This window comes from Crocodylus siamensis, chromosome 11 (genome assembly GCF_052110815.1).
Source record: "Crocodylus siamensis isolate JL-2025a chromosome 11, ASM5211081v1, whole genome shotgun sequence".
NCBI lineage: Eukaryota > Metazoa > Chordata > Crocodylia > Crocodylidae > Crocodylus > Crocodylus siamensis.
The window spans coordinates 23,939,201-23,954,362 of NC_143405.1; the positions used below are offsets into that span (position 1 = coordinate 23,939,201).

Here is a 15,162-nt window from a genome sequence, read left to right on the forward strand (position 1 = left end):
TATTGTAGGGGTGTCAGGAGGATCATGATAGTGCCTGTGTATGAGTTGCGTGTTCTGTAGACTGAAAGGTTCTCTGTGAATCGCTTCAGCTGCCTCCTAGAGCAGCTGACCATTTTGCTGAAATTATTCAGTCATGGCTAACTTCATTGGGCAGGCTAGATTGCTATCGCACATCACCAAGTCCATCAGCCAGTTTCCAGAGGGCAGGTTCTGTCATACAAAGATGGGGAAGCTGTGGAGAAAGAGGTGGGCTGTGATTATGGGAGAATGGTGGAGTAGCAAATGCATCAAAACCTGTTCTCTGCCTGTCAGGTATTTGTTTATGCTGTGGAACAAAGAGGAGAAATGTGTCCCCTAAGGATGAGGTGCCCAATTGTCCCCCCAGCTCCAGGTGCACATTCATCCTCACCATAGGGTGAGGGTCTGCCAAGGAAGCTGTCATACAACTCAGCAAAAGCAAAGACAGCGGAACAGACAAGATGTGTGTTGAAAACCAAGTTCCCTTTAAATGAGGCTCAGCAGAGTCCCATTCCCACTTCACCTCCGTGGAGTCTAAATGCACCTTAGCCAGGCAAACAGAGCCACCACCCTGCAGCACCTGGTACCACAGGCTGTGGTTCTTGTGCTATTTAGCTTTGTTTCCACCAGTTCTGCTAATGCCCTTGGTGGTGTCATCAATTTAAACAGGGACTATAGGATTCTTAACCCTTTATCTGAAGTAGCTTTTGTGCCTCCTTTCTTCCTATGCGTTTACTGCTTGTTTGTTTGCCTCCCCCAGCACTGCCCCTACTCCTTTCTCTCCCCCTCCCTTGTCTTTTGTATTCCGATTTTTCTCTCCTTCCTATACACTGTTTTGTGCACATCCTTTCACAGCAGCTGATGAAGTGAGCTGCAACTCACAAAACTTTGTTCTATATACATATATATCTACTTCCTTTAGTTGGTAAGGTGCAGATCTACTCTGCCTTCTTCAGTGGTCAACCAGGGTCTACTACAAGCTCCAAGTGCCATTTCATTTGTTTCCTTTCTACCATTTCATGTGCCAGCCTATTTCGTGCTTGCTAGTGATGGGCATCTGGCAAACAGGGAGTCAAAGCCCTTTCCCTGCAGAAATGACAAGGTGGCATAGGGGGCACTCTCCAATGTCTGTGGACCATTAGGCCAAGAAGAATTTCTGATTAGGAGGTGCTGGGAACAGGGCTAGTGAGAGTTTTGAGCAACAAGTGATGGTTCTCTAAGGAAAAAGAAACAGGGTCAGAAGTGTACAAGCACAGCCAAAGTCAGGTTATTAGATGGGTTTTTGGTTGCAGCCGTGTTGGTCTAAGGACAGCCAAGGTTCTTTGAGTAGATGTGAAATCTTTTATTAGACCGAGTAGTTGGGAAAAAGTTATTTGCAAGGTGTTGGGTGCAGTCACCCTTCTTCAGGCTTAAGAAGTCTCTGATGTTATGAGACTCCAAGGAATGAAAGAAGCTAAAAGTGTGACAGTATGTCAGTGAGAATGTAAATAGATAGAAATTAGGAAAACAAAAGGTAGAGCGGGGAGGGGAGGGGGGAAACAAGGCAGGGAAAAGGCCAAAGGTAAGTCAGTAGCTTTCCAAGGTAGAAAAAAGGTCGTCTGTGAAAAAGTAAGTAGCTGTAAATTAGGAAGACAAAGGGTAGAAAAGCAGGGGCAGGGCTGGAAGGGGGTACAGAAAGAAAGGGGTACAGGGTCAGGTCTGGCAGATACCTGGTAAATCAGATGTCAGGCAGATTGTAATGTCTCATAAATCCAATGTCTATATTGAGGCCATGATTTTTTGTATCTAGTAGATTTATGAAGTGAAGTTCATAAGCTCGCCTATGGGAAGGTGTTTTGTAAGTTCCCTTTGAAAATTAGAACTGAGAGATTGGAGTGGGAGTGATTGTCCTGTGAGAAGTGTTCACCTGCAGGTAGTTGGATATTGTTGTCTTTGATAGTTTTTTGGTGTGCTTTCATTCTGGTGCACAGTTGTTGTTTGGTTTCTCCTACATATTTTCCATCAGGGAGTTTTGTGCACTGAATGAGATGTATAACATTCCTGAAGGTGCAGGTGTAAGATCCAGGAATGGTGATGGTTCTGTTGTGGGGTGTAGTTATTGTGGGGGTGGTGGAGATAGGACTGTGCGAAACAGCACTGGTTCATTTTGACTTCCATTTCACCATTTTGATGGGATAGTGTTTTGTTTTGAGTTTTATTTCAAAAGCACTGTTCTGTTTTGTTCCGTCAAAACTGTTTCACTGTTTTGACACTGTTTCGACATTTCACCCATAGGCTATAATGGGGAAGCACAAAACTGCCTATAACATTATCATTTTTTGGCAGATTTGAATGAAAACAGCAGGAATGGTAGCCCCTTCTAAGGGCATGAAGCCTGGAAAGTTTCAAGGAGATAGATGCAGGAGTTTCTGGGAAACTGCGCCTCAGAGTCTTGAAAGCAAAACTTGTGTCACTTGTAAGTGTGAAGGCAGAGTGGGGATGAAAACTGCAGGGATGGTAGCCCCTGCTGAGGTCACAAAGCCTGCCAAGTTTAAAGGAGATAGGTGCAGAGGTTCCTGGGAAACTGCACCTCAAGCTGCTGACAAGCAAAACTTGTGACATGTGAGTGTGTGTGTGTGTTAAGGCGCACCCTCACTGGTTCTGGGGCCTCTACATGACACGGTAGTGTGCCCCAGTGAGGTCTCCTCCTCCCCTACAGCCTCAGTCTGGTCCACCACTTTAAATAAGAACAGGTAATAACTTAGTAAGCAGCACAGTGGCACTAGCAGCATCTCAGGCAGCCAAACAGGCACAGTGTGTATCAGAGCAGTCCTTTCCCCTCTTCCCCTTCCCTCTCCATACTTTCTGTTTCCTGGCAGGCAAGCCCAGCTTCAGCTTCAAAACTCAAAACGTTTTGAAATGTTTTTACTGCCCTCATTTCATTTTGATGCTGTTTCAAAGCCCTTCGTTTTGTTTCTATTTTGCCGTTTCAAGCTCTAAATGAGTCAAAACAGCTGGCAAAATTTCTCACAGCCCTAGTAGGCAGGTTTTGCATTTATTCTCCTGGCATGGTCTAGATCCATTAGGTGTGGTTTGGGTCACAGGGAGTTTGCTTCTGGTGATGAAATTAGCAAGGTTCAGTGCTTGTTTAAAGGCTAGTGGTGGTTCTGGAAAGATCTCTTTAAGAATTGGGCCTTCTTTTAGTATGGGTTGTAATTGCATAGTTGGTAGGGTCAGAAGGGACCTGAGCAGATCATCAAGTCTGACCCCTTGCCATGGCAGGAAAGAGTACTGGGGTCAAACGACCACAGCAAGGTATTCATCCAGCCTCCTCTTAAAGACCCTCAGGATAGGAGCCAGCACCACTTTGCTTGGAAGTTGGTTCCAGATCCTAGCCACCCTGACAGTGAAGTAGCGCCTCCTGATGTCTAGTCTGAATCTCCCCTCAGCCAGCTTGTGACCATTATTTCTTGTCACTCCTGGCAGTGCTCAGGGGAATAGGGACTTCCCCAATGCCTGCTGGTCCCCTCTGACTAGTTTGTAACAGGCCACTAGATCCCCCCTCAGCCTTCTCTTGTGGAGGCTGAACAGGTTCAGGTCCTGTAGCCTCTCCTCGTAGGGCCTGCCCTGCTTCCCCCTGATCATGCGAGTGGCCCTCCTCTGGACCCTCTCCATGCTGTCCACATCCCTCCTGAAGTGCGGTGCCCAGAACTGGACGCAGTACTCCAGCTGCGGCCTGACCAGTGTCGCATAGAGGGGGAGGATCACCTCCTTGGACCTGCTCGAGATGCATCTGTGGATGCATGACAAGGTACGGTTGGCCTTCCTGACTGCATCCCCACACTGCCGGCCCATGTTCATCTTGGAATCAATGATGACTCCAAGATCCTTTTCCGCCTCTGTGCTGACAAGAAGGGAGTTCCCCAGCCTGTAGGTCTGGTGCTGGTTCTTCCTCCCCAGGTGCATCACCTTGCACTTGTCAGTGTTGAAACCCATCCTGTTCTAATCTGCCCACCCCTGTAACCTGTCCAGGTCCAATTGCAGCCTATTCCTCCCTTCTAGCGTGCCCAGTTCCCCCCACATCTTAGTGTCATCTGCAGATTTGAACAGGGTGCTTTTTACCCCCTTGTCCAAGTCACTGATGACCCCACTGCCCACATCCCTCCAGGTCGAATAGGACCTGTCCACCACCACCCTCTGGGTGCGGCCCTCCAGCCAGTTAGCGACCCATTTGACCGTGTAGGTGTCGACACCACAGTCCCCCAGTTTTTTAATGAGAATGGGGTGAGAGACAGTGTTGAAGGCCTTCCGAAAGTCCAGAAAGACTGTGTCCACTGCTACCCTGCATCTAAGGATTTGGTGACCTGGTCATAGAAGGCCACCAGGTTGGTCTGACAGGACCTGCCTCTAATGAACCCGTGTTGGTTGCAGTTGTTTGAGGATTTTCTGTGTAGGTTCCAGGGAAGGGTGATATGTCATAAAACTAATGGTGTGTGATTTGTGGGGATTTTCTTTTTGTACTGCAACAAATCTTCACATGGTATCCGGGTGGCTCTTTCAAAAGTACAGTCTATCTCTCTGGAGCACGTCCTTGTTTGGTGAAGGCCCTTTAGAGATTTGTGAGATGGCGATCATGGGCATGCTCCTTGGTGCAAATTCAGTGGTATCAGGGAGCGTGGCTATAAATTATAGCTTTCTTGGTGTGTTTAGGGTGATTGCTGGTTCTGTGTAGATATATATGTTGGTTTGTGGGTTTCTCGTATAAGGTGGTTTATATGCTAACATTTTGAATATTGATCATGGTCCAAAAAGGAAATGCTGGTGTTAGAGTATTCAAGTGATAGTCTGATGGAGGGGTGATGATTGTTGAATTTTTGGTGGAAATCAATCAGAGACTGCAGGGTTTCAGTTCAAATGATGAAGATGCCATCTGTGTATCTCAGGTATAACATGGGCTTGATGGTGCAGTTCTTGAGGAATTCTTCTTCCAGGTGGGCCATAAAAAGGCTGGCATATTATCGGGCCATTTTGGTGCCATTTTGGTGCCCATAGAGGAAGTGTTGGTTGTTGAAACTAAAGGTGTGTGTGAGAATGAAGTATGTGAGTTCAGTGATATCCTGAGGTCTGTACTCTGAGTTGTAATCTCGCACCTGTAGATATCTGAGGCAGGCTTGGGTGCCATCCAGGTGTGGAATAATGGTGTATAAGCTAATGACATCCATGGTGGCTAGGAGGGTATTGCTGGGAAGGTGGTTTATGTTTTTGAGATTTCACAGGAAGTCTGTTATGTCTTGAAATAAAACTTAGTCTTTGGGTGATGAGAGGTTTTAGGATGGATTCAGTGGAACCTGGTATTTCTTCTGTTAGCGTTCTGTAGTTGGAAATGATAGGTCTGCCAGGGTTCTCTTGCTTGTGGATTTTAGGGAGCATGTAAAAAGTCCCTGGATTGGGTAGTGGAGGGATCAGGGTCTAAAGTTTTTCGTGTAGTTCAGATAGAAATGATGTGATGGTGATTTTGAGTTTTGAGATGAAAAGCGGAGTTGGATATTCCTCGAGTTTTTTATAGTAGGTAGTGTCAGAGAGTTCTGTTGGCTTCTCTTATGTAGTCTTCACAGTTAAGGATAACTATAGCTCCTCCTTTATCTGCTGGTTTTATCACTATTTGGTGGTTGGATATTGGAGATACTGTGACTCCCCTTTCTGAGAGGAAGAGGTTGTAGTGGTTTGTTGCTGAGTATTTCATTGTTCATTCTTTCTCTGAAGCAGTCAGTATAGTAGTGGCCGAGGTTTGAATTTTGTCAACTGTAAGGTGTCCAGTCTGAGGGGGTTTGGGATTTTTTTGGCATCAATTTTTTCCGCAATGTTGTTACCAGATGAATTTGGGTTGAAAGTGGATTCTTTTTGGTTGTAGAAATATACCTTCAGATGGAGGTGTCAAAAAAAATCTAGCTCTCCACATTGAATCTTATTCAGGTGTTTTTTCTGGACAAAAATTAAGGCCTTTGGAGAGGACAGATTTTTCAGCTTTGGTAAGTGTGTGTGTGTGTGTGTGTGTGTGTGTGTGTGTGTGTGTGTGTGTGTGTGTGTGTGTGGAGAAATTGACAATATTAGATGATTGATTGGTTACTTCTGTTTCATCAGATATGATGCTGAAATATTGTATGGTATTGGTGTTGATCTTGTGAAGGTTGTTTTGTGGCTGGGAAAGTTGTTCCTGTACTAATTGGTTCCATTTCTTCTTTTTGTGTTACATGGATAGTGTAATAAATCTTTAGCCTTTTTTGTATAGTTTGTGTAATGTTTGGGAAGATATCCGGATTCATCTCTTGTAGGTTCTTGTAGCATCTGTTGATTTCTGTTTTGAGGTGACTTCTTTTGGAGTAGAGTATGTGAAGGAGATAATTTCTAAGTTTTTCTGAAGTTCTCCTGCGGAAACATATTTGGAGTTGTGAGTGGTGGTCAGGTTATTGGTTGTAATTCTATGCTTCCCCCTTCAGACTCCAGGCTGTAGGATGGCACTCGGGGGGAGGGGGGGGCAGGCAGTATGTATGTGAGGTAGAGGGGCAGGGTTGCCAACTATCAGCCTATTTACTGACAGTCAGTAGAAAAAATCAAGCTAAAAATGACTGTCAGTAAAGCCTGTAAAAAAGGTTTAGCCATCAGTAAAAGCACAAAGCAACCAAACCTTGATTTAAACTCCAGCAGACAGCACAGCAGTGCTACTTGGTGTCTGAGTGGGAGTGCAACAGCCTGCAGGCAAAGCTTGGTACGAGGTTCAGTTTTTTAACCCAGAACTTTTTACTAAGATCCTTTGCCCACATAATGCAAGCTGATTATTAGCATTCTGAAGGCCTGCATGAAAAACAGACTTCCCTGCACTAGGTGTTGCGTATACCACGAGGAAGAAAGAGTCCCTGCTCATCAGGTTTAAGGCTAGAGAGTGGGCTGAGGAGGGCAAGCATGATGCAGGGTACAATTAGAGCATCAGGGACATCTAGTGGGGAGAGGAGAAACACAGTGTAAAACCATCACTGCTGTGAAGCAGGGTTACCAACCCAAGAACATCTTTTTACTGCAAACTTTTTATTGACAACCAAACTACTTCACTTTTTTTACTATGATTGATGTTAAACTACATTTGAACCCAGCCCTTTTAACTGGGGCCTAGTCGCAGGGTGGGGTCTGGCAGAAGAGTTCCATTTATAATATGTAAAACATATATCAGTAATACCATGTATCAGTAAAAAAGTTTGGCTGTGAGTAAAATGTCTGTAGATTGCCAGTAAAAAAAAATTCTTGGGTTGGCAACACTGTGGAAGAGGTAGCAGACAGCTCACTGGACTGGGTCTCCAGAGACTGGAGTTCTGCTCTCAGTTCTGTCCATGACACTTCTGTCTCACACTTCATCTCTTGTCATTCTTGAATGTTGGGGCAGGGACACTTTCTTCCTCATGTTGTATACAGTACAAAGTGCAGGGAGCCATGGTTTTTATTGAGGTCTTCAGAATGCAAATAATCAGGTTGCATTATTTGGGACAAGGATCCTTGTAAATAGAGCTGGGTAAAAAGAACCAAACTTCATGCCAAACTTTCCCCCAGAAATTATCCATTTTTCCCTGGCCCATGTGATGAGTGTAGCTTGGCATTCCAGCTCCTGGGCTGGCTTTCTGTCAGGAGAAGAGGTTGAAAACAAACCAGTTCAGAGCAGAAAATTACGAAGTTCCATTCTCTCTCTCTCTCTCTCTCGCACGTGCACGCACGCATGCACACACACACACATACACCCCAATTGGCTCATTTTAACCATTCAAAACTAAATGCAAAGATCCATCTTATTAGTTATTATGAACATGATGTACAGTGACGCTAGAGGGCCTGAACCAAGCCTCATTAGAAGACAGCCCCCTGCTCAAAGAGCTTATAGCCTGAGGATACTTCTACAATTAAGTCAAAAGTGTGACTATAACTGGTGTAGCCAGACCTGAGCAAGCTTTCATCCAGCCAGCTCAGATATCATTAACAATGTGGCCACAGCAGCACAGGCTGGCTGTCCATGTATTCAGCCAGGGGCTTGAGTCCTGTGCTGCCATGGCTACCTATCCTGGTAGTGGAGCTGCCTATTTTAAAGCTAATCCAGGTTTGTCTCCACAACCTATGCTTGCATTGTAGACCAGTGGGCAGATATAGCCTTAGTGGCAAGGTACAGCAGAGCCTAAGGAAACAATAAGAAGACATTGCTGGGCAATGCCGAGCCAGACCCCAGCAAAGGGGAGAGTCTGTGAGGCTGAATGAGGACTGCAAGTTATCCTTTGGGAGTCTGGCTTTGCAGTAGGATTTCTGTGTGCACCAAAAATGGGTCTATGCATCACATAAGACCATTGTACCCTTGTGGCAGAAGATAATTCTGCTTGTACAGCACCTGCCATTCCTGCCAGGCAGGATGCATGCTCAGAGAGAGCAATAGTGGGTTTCTTCACTGTTTCTAGGGGGAGGCTTTAGGTATTGTTTTTCCTCCCAATAGCAAAAAATATGTAATCAGGTCTGGCCTTTGAAACCACCAGCAGAGAGGACATAGGATCTTAATATGTATGTGTGTGTCAATACAATTGCCACTTAGAAAAACGGGGACTGGGATGATGAAGGATTTTAGCATTTAGAGCTCATTAAGCTGATACGATGCTGAGCGACAGGGCACTATCAATTTACAACACTGTTCTGCATCCTCACCTTGGCTTTCCACGTAAGCCAGCAGTGTCCCTCCCTTTACTTCAGCCTTCCAGCTCTGCCTGCGCAGCAGGGTTATTGCAGTTAAGCTCTAGCCACTGCATTCCATGTTGGCATCAGAAAGCCCTTTCCTGTTCAGTCGGCTTCCCTTTGGCTCCCAGCTTCCATCACAGCATCTCTTCTGCCCTTGTGGGGCACACCATCTTCCAGGAAGGACGAAGGTCCTTCACCTTTGCATGATCTCTCCTAGTCTTGCAATGACAATGACAGCTACTCCATACAGTTCAGGGACCTAGCTTTAAAATATCTGGCTCTTAAAAAACACGGGATCCAGCTGATGAGCCAAAAGGGGCTCTCTGGGGGTGCACTGCACACAGCAGGAGAGCCAAGGAACTCAAGTTGTGAAGCTAGCTATCTGCCAGGCTTTATTGTAAAGTGGATAGAAAGCTGGCTGGATCATCAGGCACAACAGGTAGTGATCAATGATTCAAGGTCTAGTTGGCAGCCAGTATCAAGTGGAGTGCCCCAGGGGTCGGTTCTGGGACTGGTTTTATTCAATATCTTCATTAACGATCTGGAAGCTGGGGTGGAGTGCACTCTCAGCAAATTTGTGGATGACATCAAGCTGGGAGCAGTAGTAGATATGCTGGAGGGTAGAGCTAGGATTCAGAATGACACAGACAAATTGGAGGGTTGGGCCAAAAGAAATCTCATGAGGTTCAGCAAAAAGTACAGAGTCCTGCACTTAGGATGGAAGAATCCCATATACCAGTACAGGCTGGGGACCAACTAGCTAAGTAGCAGCTCTGCAGAAAACAACCTGGGTGCTACAGCGGACAATAACTTAGATATGAGTTAACAGTGTACCCCTGTTGCCAAGAAGGCTAACGGCATACTAGGTTGCATTAGTAGGAGCATTGCCAGCAGATCAAGGGAAGTGATTATTCCCCTCTATTCAGCACTGGTGAGGCTACATCTGTAGTCCTGTGCTCTGTTTTGGGTCCCCCACTACAGAAGGGATGTGGACAAGTTGAAGAGTGTTCAATGGAGGGCAGTGAAAATGGTGAGGGGGGCAGGGGGCACATGACTTATGAGGAGAGACTGAGGGAACTGGGCTCATTTGGTCTTCAGAAGAGATGACTGAGGGGGGATTTTCCGAAGAGGATGGAGCTAGACTGTTCTCAGTGGTGACAGATGACAGAACAAAAAGCAATGGTCTCAAGTTGCAGCAAGGAAAGTTTAGGTTGGATATTAAGAAAAACTTTCTCACTAGGAGGGTAGGGAAGCACTGGAACATGTTATTGAGAGAGGTGGTGGAATCTCCATCCTTGGAGGTTTTTAAGGCTCAGCTTGACAAAGCTTTGGTTGGAGTAATGTAGTTGGAGATGGTCCTGCTTTGAGCAGAGGTTTGGACTAGATGACCTCCTGAGGTCTCTTCCAACCCTAATTTTCTATGATTCTATGATTGTGCCCTCTCAGAATACAGAAAAGACAAACTTCTTGTGAAGGATTCTGGGTAGTATAGTCCAGCAGACTGTCTCTTGTACTAAGGACTGTTATTAGACCCACGCATGTGTAATTGCTTCAGGAGACTCAGAACTTCCTGTGGTATTTAGTTGTCTTCAGTTATCAGAGTAATCTGATTACCAACACTTGAGCAGATTTGTTAATTGCCTGCAAACACCTGAGCCCTGTCTAGAGCAGGGGAGCAGTATGTGTGTATATATGCATATGTGGGAATGAGTGTGTATGTTCACACACGCATACACACTGAGCCATCTCACCAGCCACTGCTGTAATTTTCCTATCCCAGCTTCATCACCACCAGCTGCCCCAGTACTTCAGTGGAATGACTTTGCTGTCTCTAGGTGGGTCTCTGACTTTACAGCATGCCTAATGCTCTCTCTCTTCTCTTGTTGCAGGTATATCCAAGGGGCTTCCTCTCCAAAGGACATGGTGATCATTGTGGATGTGTAAGTGATGTTAGGGAGAAACCTGTAGGAAACACTGCCTCAACTCCATCTTCCTTTTAGGGCAAGGGGTATTTGATTAAATTCTCACATGAAGAAACTGCAAGTGGGTATAGCCATATGAGTCTTTCCCCCAGTGGAAGGCTGTGTGGAGAAGTTGCATAGTATTACTGCTCATTCCAATATAACCTCTTTGGTCTCCTGCTTGCAGAAAGTGTTCTCTGTATAGAAATTTGGGCCCTGCAGGTCAAGAATGATGTGAACAGTTTCAAAGGAGTCCAGTGCAGAGCAACAAAAATTATTAGGGCCCATAAGACTGATGAGGAAAGGCAGAAAGAACAGGTTATCGAATCTGGAGAAGAGAAGACTGAGTGGGGTCTATAGCAAGGATGGACTATAGCCTGCTTTTCTCCATGCCTGTAGGGTACAAGACTAGGAGCAATGGTCTCAAGCTTCACCAGGGGAAATTCAGGTTGGGGATTAAGAGGAACTTTCTGACTATGAGGGTGGTCAAACATTGGAACAGGCTACCTGGAGAAACTGGAGAATCTCCATCTCTGGAAGTTTTCAAAAGCAGTTTGGACAAACACTTGGCTGGGATGGTTTAGTTGGGGGCAGTCCTACCCTGAGCAGGGGACTGAACTAGATGACCTTAGGATGTCCCTTCTAGCCTGACTTTATTATGATCAAAAGGCAGGTGGAGGATAATGTTACAGCATCATTCCATGTTCATTGTCTTGAGCCACATAGCAAGCTCTATGCCTTCTGCTTCCCCAGGAGTGGCAGTGTCAGTGGTCTGACCCTGAAGCTGATGAAGACATCAGTCTATGAAATGCTGGACACCCTTTCAGATGATGACTACGTCAATGTTGCTTCAGTGAGTACCTTCTCTGGGGTGGGGAGAGAACAGAGGAGGATGGGAATGGGATGGAAGATCATACTGTGGCTCAGCTGGATGTGGTAAGCTTGATGAAGGGATCTTAGAGTTCCAGCCTCTATTGTGCAAGAAGTCGGACCAGAATGGCTTTAACAACTTGGAATCTATTAATTATGTGTCTGTTAAAGAGGTAGTAGATAGCCATGATGAAGAGAGCGTTTTCTATGCTGTCATGATGGCATGCTCCCAGATAAGCCAGGAGATGCTCTTTCCTTTACCTACAATTTCAGAAAACTGCCGTAAGGACCTGGCAAGCTGCTCATGGAGAAATGTGCCAGGGTGGCAGCCTGTCCCAGGAATATCAGGGAGTTGCTAATCAAAGGGGAGGCAAAGAGGAAGTTTTTGACAACTGGTGTTTGATACAGCAAAATCTTCCTGCCTGTAGTTAAATGGACAAGGACTGATCGCTCACACAGTGGATAAGCAGAGGTTAAACTAGCACAGTGGAAGCCTGAGCTGAATTCTTACCCTAAGCTCCAGTCAATCTGGAGCCTTATCGTAGAATCATAGAATCATTGAGTGGGAAGGGACCTAGACAGATCATCAAGTCCGACCCCCTGCCATGGACAGGAATGAGCACTGGGGGTGGGAGGGGTCATAAGATCCCAGCCAGGTGCCTATCCAGTCTCCTCTTGAAGATTTCCAGGAAAGGTGAGAGCACCACCTCTCTGGGAAGCCTAGTCCAGGCCCTGGCCACCCTTACAGTGAAGTAGTTCTTCCTAATATCTAACCTAAACCTATCCTCCCTCAGCTTGTGGCTATTGTTCCTGGTGACTCCAAGGGGGGCCCTGGTGAACAGACTTTCCCCGAGTCCCTGCTGCTGGCCCCTGATAAGGTTGTAGGCAGCCACAAGATCCCCCCTCAGTCTCCTCTTGCAGAGACTGAAGAGATTCAGATCCCTCAGCCTCTCCTCACAGGGCTGTCCACAGAGGCCCTCAACCATACGAGTGGCCTCCTCTGGACCCTCTCCAGGTTCTCCACGTCCTTCTTGAAGTGCGGCACCCAGAACCGGACACAGTGCTCCAGCTGCGGCCTGACCGGCACTGCATAGAGGGGGAGCAAGACCTCTGTGGACCTGTTAGTGATGCCCCTGTTGATGCATGACAGGGTGCAGTCGGCTCTGCCTGTTGCTTCATTGCATTGGTGACTCATATTCATCCTGGAGTCAATCCTGACTCCAAGATCCCTCTCTGCCTCTGTGCTGCTGAGAGGGTCAGCCCCTAACCTATAACCATAATGCTGGTTCCCTCTCCCCAGGTGCAGCGCCCTGCACTTGTCCTTGTTGAACTGCATCCTGTTCAGATCTCCCCACTTCTCTAACCTATCCAGGTTTGCCTGGATGCGGTCCCTGCCTGCTGGTATATTCACTTTACCCCATAGCTTGGTGTCATCAGCGAACTTGAACAGGGTGCTCTCCACACCCTCGTTCAGGTCACTAATGAAGATGTTGAACAGCACCGGCCCAAGGACTGAGCCCTGGGGGACTCCGCTGCCCACACCCTCCCAGGTCGACATTGACCCGTCCACCACCACCCTCTGGGTGCACCCCTGGAGCCAGTTTACCACCCATGTGACCATGCATTTGTCAGTGCCACAGTCCCTCAGCTTGCCCACCAGAATTGGGTGGGACACTGTGTCGAAGGGCTTCTAGAAGTCCAAGAAGATGACATCGACTTCCTCCTTAACATCTAAGCTTTTTGTTACCTGGTCATAGAAAGAGACCGGGTTGGTCAGGCAGGATCAGCCTGAAACAAACCCGTGTTGGTTACCCCTCAACATCACTTCCCCTGCAGGGCTCTCACAAATGTGGCCCTTGATAATTTTTTCAAAGACCTTCCCCAGGATAGAAGTGAGGCTTACTGGCCTGTAGTTGCCAGGCTCTTCCTTCCTCCCCTTCTTGAAAATAGGGACCACATTGGCCCTTTTCCAGTCCTCAGGGACTTGGCCCGAGCACCAGGAGTCCTCAAACAGCCGTGCCAATGGCACCGCAATGACACTAGCCAATTCCCTCAGCACCCGCGGATGAAGGTAATCCGGGCCTGCCGACTTGGATACATCTAAGCCCTCCAGGTAATCCTTAACCAGGTCTGAACTAACAGTCAGGGGACTTGCATCCTTCCTGGGCCTCTACGCTGTCACCCAAGAGCACCCCATTGTCAGCGGACAGGAACACGGAGGCAAAGAACTTGTTGAAGAGTTCTGCCTTCTCTCACGCATCCGTCACCAACTGCCCTGCCCTGTCTCGTAGGGGTCCAATGTTACCCCGAGACTACTTGTTGCTATCTATATACTTGAAGAAGGACTTTTTGTTATCCTCAATCCCAGAAGCTATTCTAAGCTCTAGTTCTGCTTTCGCCTTCCTCACCAAATCCCTACAAGCTCGGGTCAGGGAGGTGTACTCCTCCTTGGTCCCTGCCCCCTGCTTCCAATGCCAGTACACTTTTTTCTTTGCCCTCAGGCCAGCCTGGATATCCGCGCTCAGCCATGAAGGTATCTTGGACCCTTTTCCCACCTTCCTGCGCGGTGGAATTGCATCCTGCTGCGCCCCAAGGATAGCCTCCTTGAGGAAGGACCACCTTTCCTGGACCCCCATACTAGCTACACCCTGGGCTCTGAGTGCCGCCCTGACTACTGCCCTGAGCACATCAAAGTTGGCTTTCCTAAAGTTGAGCATTTGTGCTGTGCTAGTTACCCTCCCCACCTTTCTTTCAATAGCAAACTGGATCATTTCATGGTCACTGTCCCCTAGCCTCCCTTGCACTAGCACATCCCCCACCAGGTCGTCCCCAAAGGCTAACACCAGATCCAGTATAGTGTTTTTTTTAGTGGGGACGAGTACCTCCTGCATGAGGTGTAGGTCCTATACACACGTCAGGAACCTTCATGAGTGACTAGACCTGGCCGACTGCTCCTCCCAGTTGAAGTCAGGGTAATTCGTATCACCCATGACCACAACATCCTTTGCACGCACGCCCTCCCCCAGCTGCCTGGGAAATTCCAGAACCCACTCTTCCTCCTGATGTGGTGGCCTGTAGTAAACCCCTACCACCAGATCCCTTTCCCCCTGTCCTCCTTGCTGGAGTTCAGATCCCTGTTGTCCAGTTCATTTTCTTTCCTGGGAGCAGAGGCTCCAAATTTTCTTGGAAGAATCCATCCAGGTGTGCCCAGGTCATGATGCAGTGAACAGCAATTTCACAGAGCCAAAGGACTAAGCAACATGAATTCTCCCCAAGCAGTATCCCCATAATAGCCAATGTGCAGAGAGGTAAAATCCTGTTGTAAGCTAGTAGCCACATTGAGAAAAGACTACAGCCCCTTACTCTATGGACCTTCTTCAGGTCACTAAGCCATGAGAACGGAATAGTTCAGCTAAGTCTCAACATTCCACCTCACCCCTAGGTACTTAGCTGAAGCCTGTAGACTTCTACTAGTAGCACACTGCTGACAAAGATAAACTCTGACAGGTGCGTGTGGGGGTGGGGGAGGTACAGAGAGTTCATTTCTCTGCATATAGTAGCCAGGCAGGATTCCAGT

At 47.2% G+C, this 15,162-nt stretch overlaps 1 protein-coding gene across 1 annotated transcript in view; it reads left to right on the forward strand.

Annotated features, from left to right (window-relative positions):
• The window catches only part of CACNA2D2 (calcium voltage-gated channel auxiliary subunit alpha2delta 2), a 719,777-nt gene that overhangs the window by 580,015 nt on the left and 124,600 nt on the right, over positions 1 to 15,162 (forward strand). The window contains exons 9-10 of the mRNA XM_090021767.1: positions 10,644 to 10,694; positions 11,469 to 11,568. Of these exons, the coding sequence (XP_089877893.1) occupies positions 10,644 to 10,694; positions 11,469 to 11,568 (151 nt within the window). The remainder of the gene's footprint in view (positions 1 to 10,643; positions 10,695 to 11,468; positions 11,569 to 15,162) is intronic.